At 45.3% G+C, this 22,080-nt stretch overlaps 2 protein-coding genes across 3 annotated transcripts in view; one reads left to right on the top strand and one right to left on the bottom strand.

Annotated features, from left to right (window-relative positions):
* Window positions 1–842: 842 nt before the first annotated feature.
* On the top strand, window positions 843–19,282 carry bbs1 (Bardet-Biedl syndrome 1). Of its 2 annotated transcripts, none has more exons than XM_084450561.1 (16): window positions 843–885; window positions 2,368–2,402; window positions 2,634–2,906; window positions 3,313–3,359; window positions 3,514–3,552; window positions 3,640–3,712; window positions 3,808–3,939; window positions 8,338–8,444; window positions 10,075–10,195; window positions 10,366–10,524; window positions 12,233–12,302; window positions 12,680–12,838; window positions 13,108–13,241; window positions 16,910–17,044; window positions 17,714–17,800; window positions 18,614–19,282. In XM_084450561.1, the coding sequence occupies exons 1-16, from the start codon at window positions 882–884 to the stop codon at window positions 18,698–18,700; spliced, it is 1,662 nt and encodes a 553-aa protein (XP_084306687.1). In that variant the 5' UTR covers window positions 843–881; the 3' UTR covers window positions 18,701–19,282. The 2 variants fall into 2 exon arrangements, with proteins under 2 accessions (XP_084306687.1, XP_084306688.1); XM_084450562.1 differs by having other exon boundaries at window positions 16,910–17,078; window positions 18,614–18,743.
* A 249-nt stretch (window positions 19,283–19,531) lies between these two features.
* Window positions 19,532–22,080, bottom strand: part of LOC311318972 (calpain-1 catalytic subunit) — a gene marked incomplete at its 5' end in the record, with an annotated part of 31,769 nt that continues 29,220 nt past the window's right edge. Inside the window, 4 exons of the mRNA XM_084450406.1 lie at window positions 19,532–19,606; window positions 19,965–20,023; window positions 20,153–20,269; window positions 21,415–21,493. Of these exons, the coding sequence (XP_084306532.1) occupies window positions 19,580–19,606; window positions 19,965–20,023; window positions 20,153–20,269; window positions 21,415–21,493 (282 nt within the window). The 3' untranslated portion in view covers window positions 19,532–19,579. The remainder of the gene's footprint in view (window positions 19,607–19,964; window positions 20,024–20,152; window positions 20,270–21,414; window positions 21,494–22,080) is intronic.

Below are 22,080 nucleotides of genomic sequence, written 5' to 3' on the forward strand. Positions count from 1 at the left end.
ATTGCTAACTCAAAGCGGGGAGAGCCGGGAACGTGCGTGGACGCGCGTCGGACAGAGAAGCTCAACTGCGCAAGTACAAAAGTCACCGGAAATAGCAAAATGACTACAAATCTAGCCAAGATGGCGCGGTTCAATAGGCCTTCACTTTAGATTTCGAATCCTTGGGGCTTGGCACCAACCCAACACGCCACCGAAAACATCACCTTCCCTCATGCGCTGTCGCTAGGGCGGAGGTAACAATCCGCTGCCATGGGAACGGGAAAGCCAGTCACCCGGATGTTAGCATGTTAGCTAGCTGGCTAGCGAGCAAGTCCCATCAGAAACCACTGCTATGCCTGCTTGCTCTGACTAGCGAGCTGTCTTTTTTATAAATTCTTTATAATATTCTTTTTATAAATGTCGAGGAGCATGTCGTCAGTCCCGGAGATGCGAGAGAAGTAAGTAGGGAACAGTTGGCTGGTCCTTCTCATGGATCTTTCTAGATAGCTAGCTAGCCCAGTGCTAACACAGACACTAGCTGGAGTCACACATGTAATCCCTTAGCTAGCTCATGAAACGTTAGCTGGCTAACGTTACTGCCTTGTTACAAACCTTTTAGATAGATATAGATATAGCACTATCGCATTTAGATATAACATAAACTTTAACATTATCAGATCCCAGATCAGATTTGTGAAATCCCCTCATCTACGTGGTTAGTTGATTTAAACCTGTCTGTTGCATTGAATGACATCTACTAGAGGATCTGGCGTGACTGTATGCGCTGTCTGCATTGTTGTTGTTGTTGTTGTTGTTGTTGTTGTTGTTACAGCAGCGAGACGAGCAAATGGTTAGAGGCGCATTATGACCCGGTGGCCAACCTCTACACTTTCTCCTCGTGTATGGGTAAGATGAAGCTTGAAAGTGAGATACTGTGATTGATTTTATTTATTTTTAAGACAGGGACAAGGTACAGTAGACATTTACCCTATAGAATAGGGAGAGATGCACTGTACAAGGTTATAGCTAGACAGCTAATTTCCACCTGCATTGTTGTTGTTGTTGTTGTTGTTGTTGTTACAGCAGCGAGACAAGCAAATGGTTAGAGGCGCATTATGACCCGGTGGCCATCAATGTCCCTGGGCAAATAAATATACAGTCTTAAAATAGTGGGGCAAATAGTACACAGTGGGAAAGTTACATACATGCTGTAGAAGGAATACAAAAAAAAGTTATGTAGCACAGATTTCACTCATTCCTATACCCACATCCCAACCTCCCCAGACCCTTTCTCAAACCCTAGGTACAGCCCCCATACATATGTGCCACACACACACACACACACACACACACTTGACTGCAGGTGCGACTACAGGTGCGCGCAGCTCTGCTGAGCGAGTATCCACTGCTTTGCGAGGTGAGAGAAGCTATGAAAGCTTGTTGTTGTTGTGAGTTCTTTTGGAAGGCTGTTCCACTGTTTTATGGCCGTAAAGATGAAGGATGACTGTAACCTTAACGTTAGCGCTTGATGCATCAACACAATTAGTTAACGTTGGCGTATGTATCAAGTAAAGTTACTTTACAGTGGTTCTTACAGTTTATCTGCTTTTATTTCCTCCTTGGTTCGAGGCTTTGGAAGATTACTGTCTTTGAGATAACAGGGGCCTCATTTATCATTGTGGATACACCCTTTTTCATTTACACCTGATTTTTGCACTTGCTTTTCTCCGCAAATAATGTGATGTATCATGACAACACTCAATGGTAAATATTGTGAGATATATACACAATATTTACCATTGAGTGTTGGCATGATACATCACATTATTTGCGGAGAAAAGCAAGTGCAAAAATCAGGTGTAAATGAAAAAGGGTGTATCCACAATGATAAATGAGGCCCCAGGTGTTGTGAGTTGGAGATTATACACAAATGCATACAGATCTAGGCCTAGACATTTTAACTTAGTTCCTTTACCACGTTCGCCTATTATTTTGCAGTGGTTTTGCACAGGTGTGTCTCTTTTAGAAATAGGGGATGTGAACAACTGTAGGCAAATCACACACACACGCCCCATTAATCCCAATTTTTCTGCGATTTTGGGCTTAAAGGAGTTATCTTAAAATGCTCATGGGATATCACCAGACTCCATCCTGTATTTTGAAGAGGTATCCCCAAGCTGCAAGAAACAGCAGAGATCAAAACTTTACCCGACAAAACTAGGTTCATCAAAATAACAGCCTCTGACGCCCGGACTGCAATGCTCCTTTGTAAATACTGTAGCTACACAATTTATTTATGGAATTGAATTTGCACCGAATGTGTAGTCTAGCTAACTACTAACTATCTCTTAAATGGATTCCATGTGTTTCTTGTGTCCATCTCACCAGCGTTGGTGGACCTGCACGGGGATGGAGAGAACAAGGTAGCTACACTTCCGTCAGGATGCCCACGCAATCACTCGTCTTCTCTCTCAGACTGCTCACCATGTTTACTTCTTATAACATCTCTTATCTCTCTGTCCGTGGATGTGCGCTGGCTTAGTGTGCGCAGATCCGTGCGTCCATGGAGCACACCCATTCTGCAGACAGGAAATAATCTCACAATGAAGAGGGATTTATACATAAAATGAATCATTTCTTATTTTCCTCTGTAGTTGTTGGTGGGCGACCTGGGCACAGGTTCCAGCAACATGAAGCTGAAAGTGTACCGAGGGACCGGTTTGATGAGTGAGAACACGTTACTGGACCTTCCCACGGGCCTGGTGCCTTTCCTCATGGATCAGCACGAGCCACGCTCTCCAGCCATAGCCGTGGCCTCGGGCCCCTTCATCTATGTCTATAAAAACCTGCGTCCGTACTTCAAGTTCACACTCCCCCTGCTTGAGGTGAACACGCTGGAGCAGGACGTCTGGAACCAGGCCAGGGAGGTGAGAGGACCTTAGGGAATTAGATTTTCATTTTTCATTAACCTTTATTTATACAGGTGAAATAACCCATTGAGACCCAGGGTCTCATTTTCAAGGGGGACCTGTTTCGGGGGTAGGCAGCAACACAAGTTACAGACATACAAGACATGCAGGACAATATAAAAACACAGTATACATTAAAACACAGTCGATATAAAAGTGAAAGAAAACAGGATCAAACTAATTACAAGTGCAAACTCCTGATAACTGATAATGTACAGCCCAACTCTGCTAATACTGTATGTCAACCACGTGTTAATATAATGAATAATTCAGCATGATGCAATGTCGATGAAGATATGGGTTGTTTTGTATGTTGGTCATGTATAAGAACATAGTCTTGATGTTGGCCTTTCTCTGATTCAAGGACACGATTGACCCTATGACCTTGAAGGAATTACTGGAGGGCATAAGGTAAATTCAGTAGCATGATTGAGTTTATTTGTGCTTCATAGTCTGACAAAAGTTTCTGGGGATTGTGAGCATACACGGTGATATTGGCACATTGTGATATTGAGTGATTGGATGTGGTAGAGGTCATTAACTTTGCTTATGTGTTCACTTACAGAGACAAGGCTGATATTCCACTCTCCGTCAGATCCTTGAGGTATTTAATCAGTTTGAGTATCAAAGATTTGTTATAAGGTGAGCTTTATATCAATTCATGACATCATTCTCCCTTTATTTTACCAAGGTTCCTCATGTTGGACCCACAGGACATGGATGCTTTTGTTAACCTTCACAAGCAGCAGCCAATACGAAGACAGGTGCCCTACTCAGTCCATCAGTAGCCAAACTCTGCACACGCACAACTTTGACCCAACTCTCTAAACACGTTGGCCTATTTCCTGTGTCCTTTCAGACCGTCATCACCTGCATCGCAACACTAAAGAAGAACATGGCGGACGAGGACGCGGTCAGTTGTCTCGTCATCGGCACCGAGAGTAATGACATCTACATCCTGGATCCAGAGGCCTTCACCATCCTCTCCAAGGTCTGCTGCTCCCCCTTCTCACAGCTCACTACCAGCCTCTACTCACTACCAGCCTCTACTCGCTACCAGCCTCTACCTCACTACCAGCCTCTACTCACTACCAGCCTCTACTCACTACCAGCCTCTACTCGCTACCAGCCTCTACCTCACTACCAGCCTCTACTCACTACCAGCCTCTACCTCACTACCAGCCTCTACTCACTACCATCCTCTACTCACTACCAGCCTCTACCTCACTACCAGCCTCTACTCACTACCAGCCTCTACTCACTACCATCCTCTACCTCACTACCAGCCTCTACCTCACTACCAGCCTCTACCTCACTACCAGCCTCTACCTCACTACCAGCCTCTACCTCACTACCAGCCTCTACCTCACTACCAGCCTCTACCTTACTACCAGCCTCTACCTCACTACCAGCCTCTACTCACTACCAGCCTCTACCTTACTACCAGCCTCTACCTCACTACCATCCTCTACCTCACTACCAGCCTCTACCTCACTACCAGCCTCTACTCACTACCAGCCTCTACTCACTACCAGCCTCTACTCACTACCAGCCTCTACCTCACTACCAGCCTCTACCTCACTACCAGCCTCTACCTCACTACCAGCCTCTACTCACTACTAGCCTCTACCTTACTACCAGCCTCTACCTTACTACCAGCCTCTACCTCACTACCAGCCTCTACCTCACTACCAGCCTCTACCTCACTACCAGCCTCTACCTCACTACCAGCCTCTACCTCACTACCAGCCTCTACCTCACTACCAGCCTCTACCTCACTACCAGCCTCTACTCACTACCAGCCTCTACTCACTACCAGCCTCTACTCACTACCAGCCTCTACCTCACTACCAGCCTCTACCTCACTACCAGCCTCTACTCACTACCAGCCTCTACTCACTACCAGCCTCTACTCACTACCAGCCTCTACCTCACTACCAGCCTCTACCTTACTACCAGCCTCTACCTTACTACCAGCCTCTACTCACTACCAGCCTCTACCTTACTACTAGCCTCTACCTCACTACCAGCCTCTACCTCACTACCAGCCTCTACCTCACTACCAGCCTCTACCTCACTACCAGCCTCTACTCACTACCAGCCTCTACTCACTACCAGCCTCTACTCACTACCAGCCTCTACCTTACTACCAGCCTCTACCTCACTACCAGCCTCTTCCTCACTACCAGCCTCTACCTTACTACCAGCCTCTACCTCACTACCAGCCTCTACCTCACTACCAGCCTCTACTCACTACCCGCCTCTACCTCACTACCAGCCTCTACCTCACTACCAGCCTCTACCTCACTACCAGCCTCTACTCACTACCAGCCTCTACCTCACTACCAGCCTCTACCTCACTACCAGCCTCTACTCACTACCAGCCTCTACCTTACTACCAGCCTCTACCTCACTACCAGCCTCTACCTCACTACCAGCCTCTACCTCACTACCAGCCTCTACCTTACTACCAGCCTCTACTCACTACCAGCCTCTACCTTACTACCAGCCTCTACTCACTACCAGCCTCTACTCACTACCAGCCTCTACTCACTACCAGCCTCTACCTCACTACCAGCCTCTACCTCACTACCAGCCTCTACCTCACTACCAGCCTCTACTCACTACCAGCCTCTACCTCACTACCAGCCTCTACCTTACTACCAGCCTCAACCTCACTACCAGCCTCTACTCACTACCAGCCTCTACCTCACTACCAGCCTCTACCTTACTACCAGCCTCTACTCACTACCAGCCTCTACCTCACTACCAGCCTCTACCTTACTACCAGCCTCTACCTTACTACCAGCCTCTACCTTACTACCAGCCTCTACCTCACTACCAGCCTCTACTCACTACCAGCCTCTACCTCACTACCAGCCTCTACCTTACTACCAGCCTCTACCTCACTACCAGCCTCTACCTTACTACTAGCCTCTACCTCACTACCAGCCTCTACCTTACTACTAGCCTCTACCTCACTACCAGCCTCTACCTTACTACCAGCCTCTACCTCACTACCAGCCTCTACCTTACTACCAGCCTCTACCTTACTACCAGCCTCTACCTTACTACCAGCCTCTACCTCACTACCAGCCTCTACCTCACTACCAGCCTCTACTCACTACCAGCCTCTACCTCACTACCAGCCTCTACCTTACTACCAGCCTCTACCTTACTACCAGCCTCTACTCACTACCAGCCTCTACCTCACTACCAGCCTCTACCTTACTACCAGCCTCTACCTCACTACCAGCCTCTACTCACTACCAGCCTCTACCTCACTACCAGCCTCTACCTTACTACTAGCCTCTACCTCACTACCAGCCTCTACCTCACTACCAGCCTCTACCTTACTACCAGCCTCTACCTTACTACCAGCCTCTACCTCACTACCAGCCTCTACTTCACTACCAGCCTCTACCTCACTACCAGCCTCTACCTTACTACTAGCCTCTACCTTACTACCAGCCTCTACCTCACTACCAGCCTCTACCTCACTACCAGCCTCTACCTTACTACCAGCCTCTACCTTACTACCAGCCTCTACTCACCTCTACTCACTACCAGCCTCTACCTCACTACCAGTGTTGGGCTCGTTACTCAAAAAATGTAATATATTACTTATTACTCATTACCCTTTTTAAAAGTAATATCGTTACTTTACCTATTACTCCCAGCCAAAAGTAACTAGTTACTTATGTAATATATTACTTTCCATATTGACTACCTTTTGCAGCGTGCTCATCACGGTCCGGTTCTCTTTCCACCAACTTCATGTTGCTGTGTTGGCGTAGCAAATGTTTCAGGAGATTTGAGGTGGTGTTTCTGGCACAAGAAAGAGTCTTAGTAGAACTTACACACAGTTTACACTTGACAACATTCTTGTTGTCTTTCAGTTCCAGGAAATCGAAATAGTGTGCGTATTTCCAGCCATGGAATGTTAACGTCGTCATGTTCAAATAGCTCCGCTCGCTCGCTGCTTGCCTGGTTATAATGTGACGGGACGGTCTAGTCTAGTCTGGTCTGGTCTGGTCTAGTCTGGTGTGATGTCTCGCTGCTTGCCTGGTTATAATGTGACGGGACGTGATATGAGCGGAACGTTCTTCAATCTGAAATCAAAACTTTATTTCACCCTTTGTAAAACGAAAATAAATAAACAGAGCAGGACTATGACAAAAGTAATGCAGTAGCGAGCTTTCTGGGGGCAAGTAACTGTAATATTATTACTGAAATGTGATTAGTAACTCGCTACACCCCTCGTTACTGGAAAAAGTAATATTATTACTGTAGCGCGTTACTAGTAACGCGTTACTGCCCAACACTGCTCACTACCAGCCTCTACTTCACTACCAGCCTCTACCTCACTACCAGCCTCTACCTTACTACTAGCCTCTACCTTACTACTAGCCTCTACCTTGAATTACTGTTACCTCCACCCCCGGAGACAGCTGGGAAAGAAGTAATGTTTTCGTTTGTGTGTACGTCCGTCCGTCCGTCTGTCAGCAGGATTACGCAAAAACTACCGCACCCATTTTCATGAAAACCCGGTAGAGGATGCAGCACGGGCCAGCTTAGAACCCATTACATTTACATCTTAGAACCCATTACATTTACAGCTTAGAACCCGTTACATTTACAGCTTAGAACCCATTACATTTACAGCTTAGAACCCGTTACATTTACAGCTTAGAACCCGCTACATTTACAGCTTAGAACCCGTTACATTTACAGCTTAGAACCCATTACATTTACAGTTTAGAACCCGTTACATTTACAGCTTAGAACCCGTTACATTTACAGCTTAGAACCCGTTACATTTACAGCTTAGAACCCGTTACATTTACAGCTTAGAACCCATTACATTTACAGCTTAGAACCCATTACATTTACATCTTAAAACCCATTACATTTACAGCTCAGAACCCATTACATTTACAGCTCAGAACCCGTTACATTTACAGCTTAGAACCCGTTACATTTACAGCTCAGAACCCATTACATTTACAGCTTAGAACCCATTACATTTACAGCTTAGAACCCATTACATTTACAGCTTAGAACCCATTACATTTACAGCTCAGAACCCGTTACATTTTAGAGCAGATTCGAATCACAGTGCGGATCCAGGAGTCGCCCAAACATGGCCGGCCATCCACCACCACTCATTCTTTCTCAATTTTGGCAGGCACAGAGCCACGAAATGCATTCAGGGATGGAGGTGTGCTCTCTGGGCACCACCATTTACCAGTTTTAAGATAAAATGGTCTCTTGTGTTAAATTATTTCAATTTGTGGAAGACTGAAAAAAGTGAGCCAAATCAGAACTGTTCCCATGTTCTCCGTCGACGTTCTCTTCCTCTGTGTTTTTCCTCCCGTCGCTGCCTCAGATGTCCGTCCCCAGCCCGCCCACACTGATGGACGTCACTGGTCAGTTCGACGTCGAGTTCCGCATCACTGTGGCATGTCGTAACGGGAACATCTACATCCTGCGCAGGTGAGGTGGAGGCGAGCGCTGCTTCAGGGCTTCTCCTGGCTCAGGATGGCTCTGTGGGGGGTGAAGCGCACACATTTTGGGGGGGAAACCTCAGTTTTGTGCCGAGTAGCCTACCAGCATATATAGACCTATATTCTACCAGCGTATATAGACCTATATTCTACCAGCATATATAGACCTATATTCTACCAGCGTATATAGACCTATATTCTACCAGCATATATAGACCTATATTCTACCAGCGTATAGACCTATATTCTACCAGCGTATAAAGACCTATATTCTACCAGCATATATAGGCCTATATTCTACCAGCGTATAAAGACCTATATTCTACCAGCATATATAGACCTATATTCTACCAGCGTATAAAGACCTATATTCTACCAGCATATATAGACCTATATTCTACCAGCGTATAAAGACCTATATTCTACCAGCATATATAGACCTATATTCTACCAGCATATATAGACCTATATTCTACCAGCGTATAAAGACCTATATTCTACCAGCATATATAGACCTATATTCTACCAGCGTATAAAGACCTATATTCTACCAGCGTATATAGACCTATATTCTACCAGCATATATAGACCTATATTCTACCAGCATATATAGACCTATATTCTACCAGCATATATAGACCTATATTCTACCAGCGTATATAGACCTATATTCTACCAGCGTATATAGACCTATATTCTACCAGCATATATAGACCTATATTCTACCAGCATATATAGACCTATATTCTACCAGCGTATATAGACCTATATTCTACCAGCATATATAGACCTATATTCTACCAGCGTATATAGACCTATATTCTACCAGCATATATAGACCTATATTCTACCAGCGTATATAGACCTATATTCTACCAGCGTATATAGACCTATATTCTACCAGCGTATAGAGGCCTATATTCTACCAGCATATATAGACCTATATTCTACCAGCATATATAGACCTATATTCTACCAGCGTATATAGGCCTATATTCTACCAGCATATATAGACCTATATTCTTCGCTGTCGTTCTGACTGAGCTCACTTTTCACAATCGCGGGAAATCTCCTGACATGACACAAAATGGATATGAAGACAAAATGTTTAAGATACTGATAACCTGTCTATTAATTATCTTGATTACTAGTGGTCCAAACCATGGATAATGCAAGAAAGAGGGATGGGCTGCACTTGAAACAAGCTATCAAACACATTTGGAGAGGATTTGAATCGCTATTTTTATTCTCATTTTTTAGTATTTTGGCACAGGTGATTTTCCTTTGGCTCTGGCTAAAATCTCTTTGGGGGCCAAAAAATCCTCTATGCAGGAAAAACCTTGTACTTCCCTGAAATAAAGATAAGCGTAGATAAAAGTGTGATACAGTGGTTCCCGAATTAAGATCAGATAAGAATGATGAAAGTTGTATCTGTCTGTATATGTATCTGTCTGTCTGTAACCTGCTGTACAGTATAAGGTCCTAGAGGTCAAGGTTCAAGTCCCAGCGTTAGTGTTCGTCCCCTTGCCTGTCTCACTCCTGCCGTCAGTCTGTCTAAGCAAGGAGTACTACTCCATTTGACTTTGTGGGTAATGTGATGGCGTGTGCTGTCTTTGCAGGGACTCTTCCAGACCGAAGTACTGCATTGAGCTGTCGTCTCAGCCGGTGGGTCTGGTGAGGATGGGGAAGAACGTGGTGGTGGGCTTCGCCGACGAGACCCTGCAGGGCTTCACACAGAAGGTGCGCCCCTTTTCACATCGCTCTACTTATTTGAACATGGTCAAAATTAAACCCCCCAAAAATCCACACATTCTCTATTCTCTGAATGCTCAGCCCAACCTGTATTGTCCGGTTTTGCGTCCCTTGCCCTGCTCTGTTTGTCCTGTCCTGCTTTCCCTTCCTGCTCTCAGGGGAAGAGGCTGTGGACAGCCAGCCTCCCGGCAGCCATCACCACCATGGCTGTGATGGAGCTTCCCACCAGGGGCTTCCTGGCCATCCTCGTGGGCCTGGCCAACTGTGAGGTCCATCTCTACAGGGACAAGAACCTCCTGAGCACCGTCAAGACCCCTGTAAGACCGCATGACTAGACGCTCATACAGCCCACCTTGTCTGAGGGATCTATGAATAGACTCGTCTGTAGTCTACCTGGTCTATAACCGGACCAGCCCATAAAGTATCTATCTACCTGATCTATAACCGGACCAGCCCATAAAGTATCTATCTACCTGGTCTATAATCGGACCAGCCCATAAAGTATCTATCTACCTGGTCTATAATCGGACCAGCCCATAAAGTATCTATCTACCTGGTCTATAACCGGACCAGCCCATAAAGTATCTATCTACCTGGTCTATAACCGGACCAGCCCATAAAGTATCTAGTCTGTAGTCTACCTGGTCTATAATCGGACCAGCCCATAAAGTATCTAGTCTATAGTCTACCTGGTCTATAATCGGACCAGCCCATAAAGTATCTATCTACCCGGTCTATAATTGGACCAGCCTATAGTCTATCTTAGTTCAAAAGACAAACCGGGTGAGAAACATCATGGTAATTGATGAGATATATTATTTCACATAATTTAATCCTTGAAAGAATTGAATACGAATTCATGATTCATGTAAACAACACAATAGGGACCTAGAAGAGACCAAAAAGGGACCGGAAGGTGGAGGTTTGTATGGACATGGCACAACTACGCTTAGCTCACCCAATGAAAGGGGGTTTGGATGTGAAACACAGCACCCAGCTGGCCGGATAAACTACTGCTTTCTACGCTGTTTTCTACGATGTGGTGATGGATAAACTACTCTCTCTACGCTGTTTTCTAGGATGTGGTGATGGATAAACTACTCTCTCTACGCTGTTTTCTAGGATGTGTTGACAGATAAACTACTGCTCTCTACGCTGTTTTCTAGGATGTGTTGATGGATAAACTACTGCTCTCTACACTGTTTTCTAGGATGTGGTGACAGATAAACTACTCTCTCTACGCTGTTTTCTACGATGTGGTGACAGATAAACTACTATCTCTACGCTGTTTTCTAGGATGTGGTGACAGATAAACTACTGCTCTCTACGCTGTTTTCTAGGATGTGGTGACAGATAAACTACTCTCTCTACGCTGTTTTCTAGGATGTGTTGATGGATAAACTACTCTCTCTACGCTGTTTTCTAGGATGTGGTGACAGATAAACTACTCTCTCTACGCTATTTTCTAGGATGTGGTGACAGATAAACTACTGCTCTCTACGCTGTTTTCTACGATGTGTTGATGGATAAACTACTCTCTCTACGCTGTTTTCTAGGATGTGGTGACAGATAAACTACTCTCTCTACGCTGTTTTCTAGGATGTGGTGACAGATAAACTACTGCTCTCTACGCTGTTTTCTAGGATGTGTTGATGGATAAACTACTCTCTCTACGCTGTTTTCTAGGATGTGTTGACGGATAAACTACTCTCTACGCTGTTTTCTAGGATGTGGTGACAGATAAACTACTCTCTCTACGCTGTTTTCTAGGATGTGGTGACAGATAAACTACTCTCTCTACGCTGTTTTCTACGATGTGGTGACAGATAAACTACTCTACGCTGTTTTCTAGGATGTGTTGACAGATAAACTACTCTCTCTACGCTGTTTTCTACGATGTGTTGATGGATAAACTACTGCTCTCTACGCTGTTTTCTACGATGTGTTGATGGATAAACTACTCTCTCTACGCTGTTTTCTAGGATGTGTTGACAGATAAACTACTCTCTCTACGCTGTTTTCTAGGATGTGGTGACGGGCATTTGCTTCGGAAGATACGGACGAGAGGACGGCACTCTGGTCATGACCACCAAAGGTACAAGTCGAGCCATTATTTCCATTTAGCGCCAGAATACATCCCTCAATACATAATAAGGGATTTTTGAAATGGATCTGAATCATGTTGAGAAGCGTCTCACCCGTGTCCCGGTGTGTAGAGAGTAGGTGGTGTGTTGACGAAATATTGACAAACCCCAACCCAGCTAGCAATCAGTTGTTCTAAAAAAAAAATGTTCTAAGAATGTGAAAACATTAGCAGAATGTGTTGGGAATGTTTGCCAATGTTGTGGGAACATTTCCTGCTAGCTGGGAATGTACTTGGGGTCATCTCATCTGGTCTAAGGCCGTCTATGGGAATGTACTTGGGGTCATCTCATCTGGTCTAAGGCCGTCTATGCCCTGGTTGACCTGTAGGGGGGGGCCTGATGGTGAAGATCCTGAAGAGGACCTCTGTGTTTGATGACCGGGACAGCGCCCCTGGCCCCCCTCTGGCACAAGGCGTGCGCCTCAACGTGCCCAAGAAGACCAAGCTGTACGTGGACCAGACCATGAGGGAGCGTGAGAATGCAGTGGGTAGGTCTTCCATGTCCCCGTCCGACCCTGCGTAGGACACCGCCCCACACTAAGACATGGGGCTTTATTAGCCAGGAATGCTAGTATAATAATATACCTGAAGATATATCTTTATTATAGACATCTTGAGGGATAGGAGTCAGTAGGCCTGCACTGAAACATTTCAAAATGGATGATGTACCGTATAGCGTTGTGGTAAGAAATGGTTCACACATGAAGCTCACCCAGCCGGTGGCCCTGTGTGTGTCCCTGCTCCTGGGTGATGTTAGCCATGCACAGGGCTTTCCAGATGGACCTGAGCCGCCTGCGTCTGGCCTCGGCCCGGGCCTACCTCATGGCTCTGGAGGCCAGCCTCACCCCCATGTCTGCCAGCCTCCTGGAGCCTCTCAAGATGAACGCCGTGGTGAGTCTGCCGCTCGCACCCTCAACCTCCCCGCAACCAGGGGTGAAAATTCACTTTTTGGCTCATGGTTAGTCACCTGCCAAGGGGACTGTAGATGAAAAAATCTACCGGCCAAGTATATCTTTTTTTTAGATAGCCTTCCGAAATCTAGTCGCCAATTGGAAATTTTACCTAACAGCAGACTAATTTTAATATCCTTCAAACTGACGTTCTGATGAAGGCCGAGAGGCCGAAACATAATCATGTGAATTGACGGCCGGCAATAAACTGGTGAAATTGAGTATTTAACCTTGTAACCTTTTTCAAGTGGTGGAGTGCTACCATACATCCTTGGATGCCAGTTTGAAGTACATGTTTTTTTTTTTGGTTTAGCACCACAAGTGCACCTCGTTGTCTGGGATAGCGCATCCAATCCTTCCTTTGTAATTTGAACATCCGTGTTTTCAAAGGTGTTGGATTACAAACACACATCCCTCTCCCTCCCATTGCCTAGGTCTAATTGCAGTCATTAGTCATTGAAAACGTTGAACCAGCGGAGATTACCACTCTTGAACATCCGAGAAGCCACGTTTGTGGCAAGTGTTTGGACTCCGCTCTAGTGATAGCAAGATTCAATAGAAGGACGTAGTCAGATGTAGAATTTGGAACAGAGTACAAATATCACTCGACGACGGGTAAAATGAAGCACCGCCTGCTGACTGCACATCCACTACGACTAGCCGAGCTAACCACACCCACTACGACTAGCCGAGCTAACCACACCCACTACGACTAGCCGAGCTAACCACACCCACTACGACTAGCCGAGCTAAACACACCCACTACGACTAGCCGAGCTAACAGCACCCGCTACGACTAGCCGAGCTAACCACACCCACTACGACTAGCCGAGCTAACCACACCCACTACGACTAGCCGAGCTAACCACACCCACTACGACTAGCCGAGCTAACAGCACCCGCTACGACTAGCCGAGCTAACCACACCCACTACGACTAGCCGAGCTAACCACACCCACTACGACTAGCCGAGCTAACCACACCCACTACGACTAGCCGAGCTAACCACACCCACTACGACTAGCCGAGCTAAACACACCCACTACGACTAGCCGAGCTAACCACACCCACTACGACTAGCCGAGCTAACCACACCCACTACGACTAGCCGAGCTAACCACACCCACTACGACTAGCCGAGCTAACCACACCCACTACGACTAGCCGAGCTAACCACACCCACTACGACTAGCCGAGCTAACCACACCCACTATGACTAGCCGAGCTAACCACACCCACTACGACTAGCTGAGCTAACAGCACCCACTACGACTAGCCGAGCTAACCACACCCACTACGACTAGCCGAGCTAACCACACCCACTACGACTAGCCGAGCTAACCACACCCACTACGACTAGCCGAGCTAACCACACCCACTACGACTAGCTGAGCTAACCACACCCACTACGACTAGCTGAGCTAACAGCACCCACTACGACTAGCCGAGCTAAACACACCCACTACGACTAGCTGAGCTTACCACACCCACTACGACTAGCTGAGCTAACAGCACCCACTACGACTAGCCGAGCTAACAGCACCCACTACGACTAGCCGAGCTAACAGCACCCACTACGACTAGCCGAGCTAACCACACCCACTACGACTAGCCGAGCTAACCACACCCACTACGACTAGCCGAGCTAACCACACCCACTACGACTAGCCGAGCTAACCACACCCACTACGACTAGCCGAGCTAACCACACCCACTACGACTAGCCGAGCTAACAGCACCCACTATGACTAGCCGAGCTAACCACATCCACTACGACTAGCCGAGCTAACAGCACCCACTACGACTAGCCGAGCTAACCACACCCACTATGACTAGCCGAGCTAACCACACCCACTTTGACTAGCCGAGCTAACCACACCCACTACGACTAGCCGAGCTAACAGCACCCACTACGACTAGCCGAGCTAACCACACCCACTACGACTAGCAGAGCTAACCACACCCACTACGACTAGCCGAGCTAACCACACCCACTACGACTAGCTGAGCTAACAGGACCCACTACGACTAGCCGAGCTAACAGCACCTTCACCTTGATTTCCAGGGAACAGCGCATGTACCCTACATTTTCTCCTTCCCTAGGTAGTTCACTACATGGTGAACCCTATATAGGGAATAGGGAGTGAGGGAACGAGGGAGCGATTCTGAACACGGCTTAGGGTTGCAAACCTCAAGGAATTTCATTAATCGATAACTGTTAACCAAACGATAGTCGATTAATTGATAAGAACGTCCTGCGCCAGACTGCACTTTGCTCGCTTCATTTTTGTGTCTTCTTCCTCTGTGTCGTTGAAATTTCCCGGCATCCCAATTATCCTTCACTACATGGCGGGGCCCTCATGTGCAGTCAGACCTTAAATCATGATTACATTTCACACAACTCCCGTTGATAATGTTCGTAATTAATCGAGTAACCAAATCTTACTCGAGTAAATTCTTATCGGCAATTAATTGATAGTCGATTAACTATTAACATCCCTAGACACCTGCATCAGAACAGGAATGCATGGCGAGTTCTGCGACTGCTACCTCGTCAAGGTCGTTGCCAGTTGCGAAGCCACCATCACAGATGAGCTCAGACGCTTCACTTGTAAAGATAATACATCCCATAAACCTTTTACTTGGGGCTGGATTTACAGAATTAATCAATGAGTTTGAGCCAAAATACACCCTCCCAGATTGTGGTCCCATCACTGATCACATTGTCCAACTGTACAACACAACCTGGTAATAATGTGCCCACTGCTTAATAGTGTTTGCTGTGGTACATTTCATTATTGAAACATATGTAAATATTATCATATATTTTCACATATATATATATATTTTTTTTTTGTTAAGTAGTATTTGAATGGCATTTTGGGGGACAATTGACAGCCTTAATGCGTGCACACACACACACACACACACACACACACACAGATACACACAAACGTGCAGTCATCTTTTCTTCTTCAATATCACAGCTACAGTACTTCTCTTTCCCTCTCCGCCTCTTTTCTATCTATCTATCTATCTATCTATCTATCTATCTATCTATCTATCTATCTATCTATCTATCTATCATCTATCTATCTATCTATCTATCATCTATCATCTATCATCTATCTATCTATCTACCTATCTATCTATCTATCTATCTATCTATCTATCATCTATCTATCTATCTATCTATCTATCTATCTATCATCTATCTATCTATCTATCTATCTATCATCTATCTATCTATCTATCTATCTATCTATCTATCTATCTATCTATCTATCTATCTATCTATCTATCTATCTATCTATCTATCTATCATCTATCTATCTATCTATCATCTATCTATCTATCTATCTATCTATCTATCTATCTATCTATCTATCTATCTATCTATCTATCATCTATCTATCTATCTATCATCTATCTATCTATCTATCTATCTATCTATCTATCTATCTATCTATCTATCTATCTATCTATCATCTATCTATCTATCTATAATCTATCTACCTATCTACCTACCTATCTATCTATCTATATCTATCTCTCTATTTATTTATCTATCTCTCTCTCTCTCTCTCTCTCTCTCTCTCCTGTGTGCAGGTCCAGGGTCTGGGCCCGTCCTTCAAGCTGACCCTCAACATCCAGAACACGGCAGCGTGTCGTCCCGTCATGAACCTGGCCATCAGCTTCCTGTACGATGAGAGTCTCTACAGTATGAGGACGGCCTACTTCAAGGTACTCGCCTACATTGTAACACTTAACAAAAAAGGTAAAATGGTCTGTATTCTTTGATTAGTGGTGACTTGTGTGACTTTTCATTTCCCCCTCATTATCTCCCACTAGACTCTGTCCCTGTTAACTGAAGTATGCCCTCCTTTTCTATCTGATATTTACATATATCTGTGTAGAGATATAAGGCTGCATTTAATGTTTTGTGATGGCTGACGTGAGTTCAAGGAAGGAACAAATGAATTAAATATAAGTAGGTCATTAAAATGTTTTCAAGATCTTTCAGAATAAGATAGTGACACAGACCGAGGTATTCTTGTCTTTTAATCTATGAATCTGTTGTATGAATATCTAGTCAACAGCAGTGCAGTTATTTAGTGTGACACCTAGGAGACACCTGCTAGTATAAGTATAAGCTTTACTTGCTAGTATAAGTATAAGCTACACTTAAGATAGTATAGCTAGCTTAAGAAAGCTTTTTGTTTTTAAGAAAGCCTTTTAAGACAGCTTTTTGTTAAGGTTCTTAGTATGCTAGATTTAGCCCTATGAAGCGTTCTTTTTTCTAAATGTTTTTACGTTCTGTAGCACTTTGAGATCGTTCATTCGATGTAAAGTGCATTTACAAATAAAATGTATTATTATTATTATTATTATTATTTCCTCACTTCTGCCCAGATCCCCCTCCTGGTCCCTGGTCTCAACTACCCCATCGACACGTTTGTGGAGTGCATGAGCGACAAAGGAATCTCTGACATCATCAAAGTATGGCCGCCGCTTCTTTGTAACCTTGGGAGTGTTCCAGTAAGCAGGAGGGCTTTGGACATTCTGAACTATTAGAGAGAATGCTTTTACATACAGTATCTGGGAGGGGCCGGTTTAACATACAGTATCTGGGAGGGGCCGGTTTTACATACAGTATCTGGGAGGGGCCGGTTTTACATACCGTATCTGGGAGGGTTCGGTTGCCGGACAACTGGCTGCTTCATCCATAGATCCTGCTTGCTGGAACACCCATTTCATTACCAGTATTTCAGACATGAGTATGTATCTACTGTCTATAAAATGTCTACAAATGTCTATAATGTCTTGCATTTTGTTTTAATGCTTTTAATGTCTCATGTAAAGCACCTTGAATTGCCCTGTGGCTGTAATGTGCTACACAAATAGCCTTGCCTTACTGGAATATGACTTGTCTCGCAAGTAATCAGTATTTATTTATCCCCAGTTGAGAGGTAGATGAAGGTCTGCTATCAGGGTGTGTGTGTGTGTCTGTGTGTGTGTGTGTGTGTGTGTGTGTGTGTGTGTGTGTGTGTGTGTGTGTGGACCCTGTTTTCGGTTGTGCCAAGGTTCAGTCTCGCTGGTAAACCACGTGACTGTCTGGAAGTGGCGGAGGCCGATGTTGACACACGTTCTGTAACTGCAGGTGTTTGTCCTCGGAGAGGGGAAGAGTGACACACGCTCTGTAACTGCAGGTGTTTGTCCTCGGAGAGGGGAAGAGTGACACACGCTCTGTAACTGCAGGTGTTTGTCCTCGTTCTGTAACTGCAGGTGTTTGTCCTCGTTCTGTACCTGCAGGTGTTTGTCCTCGGAGAGGGGAAGAGTGCGCCGCTGCTGACCGCTCACATCAACATGCCGGTCAGTGAGGGGCTGGCTCTCAACTGAGATGGGCCCACCTGTCGGTCGGGGTCGGTCCTGGCCTCAACGCTCTCCTACCCTCAACGCTCTCCTGCCCCGTGCTCACGGCACACTTACAGACAGAGGGACAAAGACAAGCTTGTGTTGGTCCCAGAGGCTGTGACAGTCATAGTGTAGGACTGAGTCCCTAGAAGGAAGTCCACAGAAAGCTGTGTTTAGGGCCGCCTCAGTGGGGTCCAGCTCCAGGATGAGGTGGTAGACCATGTTTAGGGGTTGATAGATGGCACAATTGTTCATATACAGTTTTTAAAGCTGAAATATTTATTGCTCCAGAAAGCCTATTATATAATTATCTGAGAAAAAACAATGTTTGTACATATAATTTCAGATATTAGTACTGTATTATACATTATGAAAGAACAACGCGAAATGTTTTTAAACATTAATGGCACTTTCTTTTTAATAAATGAAAGCAAAAATGAATCAATTCATTTAATGTGCAGAAGATACTGTACGTAGTTTTGATTAATCAAAAAATGTGTTTACTAAAAACTACTTTTCTGTACAACCAGTCAGCTTTTTCTTTCCTTTCCTACGGCTCAATATGTATCAGGCTTCTGTTAGAGGAAAATAAAATTGTTGAAACCAAATAAATATTCTCATAGAGCATCTGTTACTCTGGTAACTTAGATTCCCCCCCTACACATAAAACCAGGCAGCGTAGTGAAGGCACTGTTTTAACTTTGCACCATGGGAAAGATAAAGACACATTTAACAAGTACTGAGTTTCAGACCCCTGGATATTGAGACAAGACAGACAACGTCCTGTAAGCACAGTGACCAGTAGGACGAGACGAGCAGGTGGACAGATGAGGAGGATGTCATGGGGGAGAACCGGCCGTCTCTCTAGGCAAACATGGTGAGGGAGATCCACTAGAGAGAGAGGAGAAGAGACTTCACTAACATCATCAAACATCTGTGGGATAGTCTACCTGGTATTGTTGGATAGTCTACCTGGTATTGTTGGATAGTCTACCTGGTATTGTTGGATAATCTATCTGGTATTGTGGGATAGTCTACCTGGTATTGTTGGATAGTCTACCTGGTATTTTTGGATAGTCTATCTGGTATTGTTGGATAGTCTACCTGGTATTGTTGGATAGTCTACCTGGTAGTGTTGGTCAATGTTCATGTTTACACACATGGTCTCTTCACCCTCCTCACAACCTCCTCTCCTAATCTTCCGGTCTACTTTATGAACACACACCCACGTTTAAGGCCAGTGACAAACCTGGAAGAAACTGAATTCCACAATTCCATCTGCGTCTGCATCCATTTCTTTAAAGGTTTCTGTGATGCGAGAGTAGAAAGTTGTTACGATCATCATCTGCTCACATGCAGTGTGTCACAGAGAGATATTAGTTCTGGGTACAACAGCACTGGGACGGCTGTGACTGTCAGAACAGCCTAAGAACTCACTGAACATGGTCTCCAAGCGAATCAGGCAGGTGACAAAGTTATCAAAGTCCACGTTCAGGTCTGGCTTTGCAAACCGCAGAATGATCAGCTGGAAAAGGTGGTTGGTCAACTTGAAGCCTGATGTGGACAAAGGAGAGTGAATGGTTTTATTAGGTTACATTACAGTCATTTAGCAGACGCTTTTATCCAAAGAGACTAACAATAATTGCATTTAACGTAGGAAAAGCCAGTGTACTACTACTCACCAGAACTCACAAGTGCATCTTCTCTCTAAAACAAGTGACTAAGAGCATGATCTAGTCCTGAAGGCAAAGTACAAGAATAGCAATCTAAAATACAATAAGTGCTTAGCAGGGGGACACACTATTTAAACTAGTTTGTTCAGTGAAACGATTTGACCCATTGCTTTTTATCTGCAGGTAGACTGAAGACTGGTCGCCCCCAGCTGGACAAACCTTGAACTACAGTAGGAATGCATCAATATTATCAGTCATACATCGGCTGATATTCACCTTGACTGCCATTGGCCTATCGGCAAATAAGATGACATTCACCGATGGCAGTGGCCAATGTTTATCTGTTGTGTTGCATTTAAGGTTGTTTAATACATTTGTATGATTGGATTTGTGCTCATTCAGAGACTGGTGAAAGGCTGAAAGACTTTAAAAAGTTATATTGACTGTAAATTAAGATGTCTTTGTTTCCCTGGCACAAAAGGGGGAATTAAAGGAGTAGTAAAGGGAAAAATCATGTTTAGCCCTGTTTTAAGGTTACTTATGATCATATACAATGGCTCAAAACACCAACGGACACCAATTACCCCCTCGGTGAGCTTCTTGTCTTTGAAATCGAGAGTTTAACATGTTTTTTGAATGATTTTTCAAGATGCCCACCCACATCCATTGTATGACTAAAACGGTGGTAGAGCAATTATCAGACTGTCTCAAGAGTGCTAGCTTTGTCAACGTTTTGATCTGAACCATTGTATATGATCATAAGTAACCTTAAAACAGGGCTAAACATGCATTTTCCCTTTACTACTCCTTTAATAGCAAATACAAAATGAATACAAAATAAACACAAAAAAACGGCTATCGGGCAAATTATTATTTTAAACATCGGTATCGTCCCAGAATTTTGCAATGGGTGCGTCCCGACTTTGAGCCAAAGCAGAGCTGACCATATGATGAAAGCACGCTGGTGTGGTGAAAGTAGTCTTTCTACCATGCAGTGCTTGGATTCCAGAGGCTGTAAAACATTACCAGCAGCTTCCAGCGCCAGGCGCATTTCATAGGAGCTCATGGTGCCTGATTTGTCCAGGTCAAACTTCCTGAACACCGTCTAGGGGCGGGAGGGAGAGAGAGGGAGAGAGAGGGAGAGAGAGAGAGGGAGAGAGAGGGAGGGAGAGAGAGGCAGAGAGAGGGAGAGAGAGGGAGAGAGAGGGAGAGGGAGGGAGAGAGAGGGAGAGGGAGGGAGAGGGAGAGAGAGGGAGAGAGGGAGAGAGGGAGAGAGAGGGAGAGAGAGGCAGAGAGAGGGAGAGAGAGGGAGAGAGAGGCAGAGAGAGGGAGAGAGAGGGAGAGAGAGGCAGAGAGAGGGAGAGAGAGGGAGAGAGAGGGAGAGAGAGAGAGGGAGAGAGAGGGAGAGAGAGGCAGAGAGAGGGAGAGAGAGGGAGAGAGAGGCAGAGAGAGGGAGAGAGAGGCAGAGAGAGGGAGAGAGAGGGAGAGAGAGGGAGAGAGAGGCAGAGAGAGGGAGAGAGAGGGAGAGAGAGGCAGAGAGAGGCAGAGAGAGGGAGAGAGAGGGAGAGAGGGAGAGAGAGGGAGAGAGAGGGAGAGAGAGGCAGAGAGAGGGAGAGAGAGGCAGAGAGAGGGAGAGGGAGGGAGAGAGAGGGAGAGAGAGGGAGAGAGAGGCAGAGAGAGGGAGAGAGAGGC

Source organism: Borostomias antarcticus, assembly GCF_949987555.1.
Source record: "Borostomias antarcticus genome assembly, chromosome: 15".
Taxonomy (NCBI): Eukaryota; Metazoa; Chordata; class Actinopteri; order Stomiiformes; family Stomiidae; genus Borostomias; species Borostomias antarcticus.